Source organism: Kogia breviceps, chromosome 11 (assembly GCF_026419965.1).
Source record: "Kogia breviceps isolate mKogBre1 chromosome 11, mKogBre1 haplotype 1, whole genome shotgun sequence".
NCBI classification, from domain to species: Eukaryota; Metazoa; Chordata; class Mammalia; order Artiodactyla; family Physeteridae; genus Kogia; species Kogia breviceps.
Window position 1 is genome coordinate 12,148,921 of NC_081320.1, and position 6,629 is coordinate 12,155,549.

Below are 6,629 nucleotides of genomic sequence, written 5' to 3' on the forward strand. Positions count from 1 at the left end.
TTTCTTCATCTGAGCCTTACCGGATCTTCTGGCAGGAGGATCTGGCTTTCTTCTTTCATGTCGTAAGATTGTCACGCCCCACTGAGGAAGCTGGCACCTCCCTGTGATCTCCAGATAAGTGTTCCCCACTCCATCAGAGCCTGTCCCTGCTCTTGGGAGCTGCTTGAGCTGCGATTCAATGTCCTGCACTTTTGATAAAGGCTCTTGCCAGCGGATAGCTGAAAGGTCCCTTGACTCTTATACATCCTTCTTTAGGGTTCAGTGAAGGAGTGGAGCCACGCCAGGCTGGGTCCATGTCTTGTCCTGTGCGGAGCTATAGCTGCTTCTTACTGGGGAGCTGCTAGGATCCTGGCACAGCTGCCTTGGCTCGGGTCCCTCCCCTGTTCCCAGGCAGACAGATTTGCCAGTGGGAGTGGGGAGGGCTGCTGAGAGGAGGAGGCACAGACATCAGGGAGCTGTAGGGTATTTAAGGTCAAAAGTCATGCCTGGCCTTGGAACCCCTAGCGGGGACACTGCCCCTGGCTGGATCTCTGGGTGGAGGAAAATTCTGCTGGATAGCCCCTCCCTAAGGTTGCCTTGAGGTTTTGTCCCAGGAGGTGGCCTAGATCTTCTGACGAGGACTTGGTATCAGGCCAGGCTTCCCAGCTCCCTTCCCAGAATCCGGACCTTAAGAACCAGTATCCTGGCAGGGTCTGGAAATGCCTCCTGAGACTCAGATCTCCTATCGATGTCCTCACAGGTGCCAAGACGACCCCGCCATGGCAGACGATGTGGAACCCCAGGGAACAGTCCAAATAGAAGGTGATGTTGGGATGGGGTCTGGAGGCTGGGGACACTCACGCCTGTCTCTTCTGGACACCCCAGCCTTCTCTGCTCTTCCCTGTATATGGGCCTTACCACCCAATGCTGTCCGTCTCCCACTGGACCGAGAGGCAGAGGACCATTTCTTTTTCACTGCTCCAACTCCAGATCTAGCCTTGGGCCACATAAAAAGTGGCCATCAAAGTGAGTAGCTGGGCCTTGACACGTGTGTAATTACGGGGACAGAGGCTTAACTCACTTATTGTCTAACTCTTAGACCAGTTACAGGCTTGTCCTCCTCACCAGAGCTCATGGTTTTACTGGAAAGAAAGGCTGAGCTGATGGGACCTGTGAGAGTTGCCTGGTGTGTAAACCCTGAACCGTCCCTCCTGAAAGACCTGGAGTAGCTAATCTTTCTCCTGGCATCTGGTAAAGCAACCTTAATCATGTTTCTTCATTATTCTTTTCTATTTAAATAGGACTGGATAAACCTTGGGTTGGAGAATTCTCTGACGTGAATCAGCAGGTGTGGATCCTTCAGGGTCAGACCCTCGTGACATCTCCGTGGAGCAACGATGTGACTCCAGGTAGGTGAGAGGTCACCGTGTGGTTGATCCTTGGAGGTTGATCCTTGTGATGTGATGCCCCAACACATCAGTGCGCCTGGGATACTGGTACCCAGCCTTTTGTTAAAAGGGTGGCTTTATAACAGGGCTCACCTGGAAGGGGGCCTGGGAAGAGGTGTCTTGGACCAGGGCAAAGAGAGCAGAGAGAGTGGAGCGGCGTTCCGGGGAGCAGGAGAGCTGCTTTCAGTGATCTGAAGGCCTGTCTTAGGGAAGAGGAGTGGCTTGATCTGCCAGACTTCTGGTGTCCTAAGAGGACTAATTGGTTGGATAGCACAGGAAGGCAGATTTCAACATGACATTAGGCAATGCTTGTCAATGAACAGAGCTCTCCAAGGCTCAGGGGGGCTGCTTGGGGTTGGAGCTTCTCACCTCCAGGTGTTCAAGCAGAAGTGTGAAAATCTCAAGGGTGGGGTCTGCCCTCTGATTAACTCTTTGTGTTTGCTCCATTTCTTAGGGCTGCGATTGGTACTTGGTGTGAATGAATGAATGCGTATGGGGCTGGCCATTTTGTGGGTCTGGGGTAGTAGGGATTATACTCTTAAGGTCTCTTCCAGCCTTGCCTGGGAGATCCTGGTCTTTCCTGACTTCTAAAGGGCGCGGACTATGTGTGTTGGCGGTATAGTGGTGAACATAGCTGCCCTCCAGAGGGGCACTGACGCCATATCCCCTCTTATTTAACAGTCACTGTTACTGTTCTCCCATGCAAGAATCCAGACTCTCTTGAGAGAAACAGAGGGCTTCCCATTTATTTGGGAATCCAGAAAACAGAAATGTGTCTGTATTGTGAGGATGTCACAGGACAGCCCAAATTGCAGCTGAAGGTGAGTGACTAAGAAAAATAATGTAGAAAACCTCAGTTTCTTTTCTGAGAAGTTGATTTGTTAGGAAATCTGATTTTATAATTACAAAAGAAATATCCTCCTGTTCTGAAGCATACTTATCCCTTCCTCCTTTAGAATAATGTGCCTGCAATAGACTTTAATTTCATTTATCCTGCCCCTCCCTAGTTGAGGACTCATCTTTCTTGAATATTGAGATAGTCTAGACGTTGTTTGTTTGTTTTAATTGGGGTATACTTGCTCTACAACGTTCTGTTAGTTTCTGCTGTACAACGAAGTGAATCACCTATATGTATATATCCCCTCCCGCTTGGACCGACCTCCCACCCCGCCCCCCGTCCCCCTCATCTAGGTCACCACAGAGCACCGAGCTGAGCTCCCTGTGCTATACAGCAGGTTCCCACTAGCTATCTGTTCTACACCTGGCAGTGCACATACGTCAATCCCAATCTCCCGATACATCCCAGCCCCCCATGTCCACACATCCATTCCCCACGTCTGCATCTCTATTCCTGCCGTGCCAATAGTTTCATCTGTACCATTTTTCTAGATTCCACATACATGAGTTAATATACAATATTTGTTTTCCTCTTTCTGGATTACTTCACTGTCTGTGACAGACTCTAGGTCCATCCATGTCTCTATGAATGTTTATTCAAGTATATTCTCTCCTTCCTGCTGTCTCCCCTCTCCTTTTCGAATTCCTATTCATCAATTATTGGAACTTCGAGATCTCACCTAATTTCTCATACTTTCTGTCCTTTATTTTTCATGTTGCATTCTGGGAGAACTTGTTGGTTCAACGTCCCACGTCATGATTACCTTTGAATTCACACCCTGTCTGCTCAATTATCTTTCTATTCTGTTTTTATGAAAGTTCAATCTTTACTATGTTAATTCTCCAGCTCTCTAGTTGGTTTTGCGTTTTTCTACTTTATAACTGCCTCTTAGTAAAAACTTGTTTCTGAAACTTCTGTTTACTGCAATTCAATTTAATGCAACTTAGTATAATCTAAGTCAGCAAATGTGTGTGTTCTTACTGGCCTCCAGCACTGTTGTGGGCATTTGCGAATCATCAGTGCACAGAATGGCAAAGAGTCCTGCCCTCCGGGGGCTTACATTCTAGTGGGAGAAGAGAAATGGTCCACAAGAAATATAATCATGGATAAATCAGTGGCATGTGAAAGGGTGTTATGTCTCCTGGGAAAGAACGATTAGAGCCGGGTAAAGAGACTGGCAGTGCCAGAAACAGCTGATGTCTGGCTGTGTGGTAAATAGTACAGCAGGCATTATTGCAAAGGTGAGATTTTAGCAGATGGGAGAGGAGACAAAGGAGTGAGCCAGCAGTGTCCAGTGAGGGCAAGTTCAATCAATTCAAATTGTTAGAATGTTTTGAATAGAAGAGTGACATGAACGGACATACGTTTTTAAAATAAATTACTTATTTATTTATTTACTTATTTACTGGATGCATTGGGTCTTAGTTGCGGCGTGCGGGATCGTTCGTTGCAGCATGAGGGCTCTTTGTTGTGGCGCGTGAGCTCCAGAGCGCCCGGACCCAGTAGTTGCTGCGCATGTGCTCTTTAGTTGTGGCCCGCAGGCTCAGTAGTTGCCATGTGCGGCCTTAGTTGCCCCGCAGCACGTGGAATCTTAGTTCCCTGACCAGGAATCCAACCGGCGTGTCCTGCATTGTAATACAGATTCTTAACCACTGGACCACCAGGGATTATTTTGGCTGCTACCCGATAGCCGAGTGTGAAGGGCAAAGGGGAAAGTCCTGTTGGAGGCTTTGAGGTGATCCAGGTGTGATCTGATGGATATGGGGATAGCATGGAGGTAGGAAGAAAACGGTCAGATTCTGGAAATATTTTCAATTGAGTCAATGGGCTTTGCTGACAGAGTGAATGGGGAGTGTGATTAAGAAGATGAGGACCGAACAGTACGTTTTCAGCTCTGTAAGCAAGAGCTGCATGGTGTTGACCCTGCAGGCTTTGTTAAAGACTTTGAATATTGTGATAATTAGAAAATCATTCAAGACATTTAAGCCGGAAGGTAACAGGATCTTATTTATTCAATTATTTCAGTTTACAGTTAACTCAACTGCTTTGTGGAGAATGGGTGGTAAGGATGGAGCAGGTGTAGGGGAGGGGTGAGAAGTGGCTCAGTTCAGGAAAGATTTTGGAAATAGGGCTCACAAGCCTTGCTGCCGGGTTAAATGTTGAGGGATCTAAGAAAGCAATATCAAGGATGACTCCTAGGTTTTTGGCTGCCCCAAGAATTGGATAGATTAACTGGAAGTTATTAACTGAATAAAGGAATCTTTTGGAAGAATTCCCCCTACTCAGGGTGGAATGTGGCTGAATTATGTATACATATATACATATGTGTCTCTGTGTCTCTTTGGGGATCTTGGACATAATGCAATTTACTTAGAAATACTTATCTTACCTAAATAGAATGATATGTGAATATATAAATATATACATCAACAAATATACTTCTCTATACAATATAGAAACCTTTTCTGATTGTTCTATATACTTTGCTTTTTTGAGTGCAAGTCCTTTGATTTGTTAGACCCTCTTGTGCCTTTTTCATGGCTCTGACCTTTCTCATGTGTTTGGCAATGAATTGGAAACCCAAACACCTCTGCCCTGGCGGTCTTTTGCCAGAACAGTGGTTCTTACAGGAAGGGGGCTCTCACGGATGCAGCTTTGGTGAGGGAAGACCTTGGCTTCCTGCAGCAAATTTGCATTTCCTTCCTTTTCTTAGGGGTGGGGTGGTCCCCGCAGCCTCTTGTGTGGGGAGAGTTCCAATTTGTCATTCAAGGGTGGCCACTTGTTCATGAACCTGTGCCATGTGTCACTCCATGCCATCTCTGGAGTTGAGGGTGGGGGACAGGAAGGTGAGATTTCATGTGTGCTTACTCTGCTGTTCCTTTGAAATGGGTTTTTTTCTAGGCTTGCTCTAATAGATGGATAGGGTTGCTCAAACTTCGGAACGTTTACATGTTGTGTACAAGTAATGTTGAACTACTCAAACAGCCTGTGCTTCTCCTTCTGGCATTTTCTGTCTCGTTTCAGGACCAGAATATAATGGATCTGTACAACCAAGCTGAGCCCATTGAGCCCTTCCTTTTCTACCATGGCCGGACAGGCAGTACCTCCACCTTTGAGTCCGTGGCCTTTCCCGGCTGGTTCATCGCCTCCTCCGAGAGAGGCCAGCCCATCGTTCTCACTTCGGAGCTGGGGAGAATGTACACTACTGACTTCCGTATAGATATCAGATTAACTCAGCCTATAGATGGCAGCTTGCTCTTATAATTTCCCGTTCTCAGTGTGTTTTCATCTGTATTTTCTCAGTGTCATTGCACATTGATGCTGAGAGGTGGGCTTGGCCCCGTTCTCGTCTTATTTTATGAACGGAGAAGAAGCAGTGACCTCGGAAGGACCAAGGAATAGAATGTGGACTCAAAAGCAGGAGGGAGGTGGTGATGTGTGGCTCTCCTTTCGAGCTGAAACTGTACATCTCTCAAGCCATCTGGACAAGGACATCGGGACCCAAAAAACAGTAGGAACACCTGTCCCAGGGGTGGTTATGAAGAACCACGAATTCAGAGCTCACCAGTCTTACCCAAGATCCTGGGACTAGCATGGAGCTGATCTTTGTTTTTGTTTTGCTGTGTTTCCTTTCCTAATGGGATTACATTTCCCATAATCTCTATGTGTTTCCAGTATATTGTAAGGGGTGTAATATATTCTTTTCAGGGTTAGGAACTTGTAAAGAAAACCAATTCTTTATTAAATTACTTATGTCTAATTCTAATAATCTGTTACCATAAAACCAAATATAAACTCCATGTGTTTATACGATAAGAAAGCTAAAACAGTTACAAAGGGAAATAGGAAACAAGGAGTGATCTGAGATTACCAAGAGTGATTGAATAAGGACACAGTAGTGGGTAACTCTGGCACTGAGGCTTAGCTGAGGGGAGAAGGGCCCTTATCAATGGTGATAGGGTGGTGGGAGGGATATCACATGTAAAAGGCACCACTATTTGACTACTTTCTGTATAGTCTCATAGCCTTGCTTTCTTTTTTTTTCTTTTAGCCATTCTCACCATCCACCTACTCCCTTTAAAAACTGCAGTAAAGTTGCCTTTTTTTTGAACAGAGAGCCTAAATTTCCCACCAGCCATGCTTCAGATGATATATTCTGATGAAATGAAATAACTGACTGAGGGTATAACTATAGAAGGATGTAGCTCAGATCTGGTTCTGCGTATCATAGATTTCTTATTTCGACATACTACAAATGCAGAAAATTATGTTTGCTTAAATACAGTCAACAAAATAGCACCAGC

General features: G+C 45.9%; 1 protein-coding gene across 1 annotated transcript; it reads left to right on the top strand.

Moving 5' to 3' along the window:
* Positions 1–481: 481 nt before the first annotated feature.
* Positions 482–5,589, top strand: IL36G (interleukin 36 gamma). Its single transcript, XM_059079110.2, is given in 7 exon segments — positions 482–502; positions 504–557; positions 559–679; positions 682–801; positions 1,281–1,388; positions 2,109–2,248; positions 5,350–5,589. Coding segments are annotated over 7 exon segments (804 nt in total).
* The last annotated feature ends 1,040 nt before the right edge of the window (positions 5,590–6,629 follow it).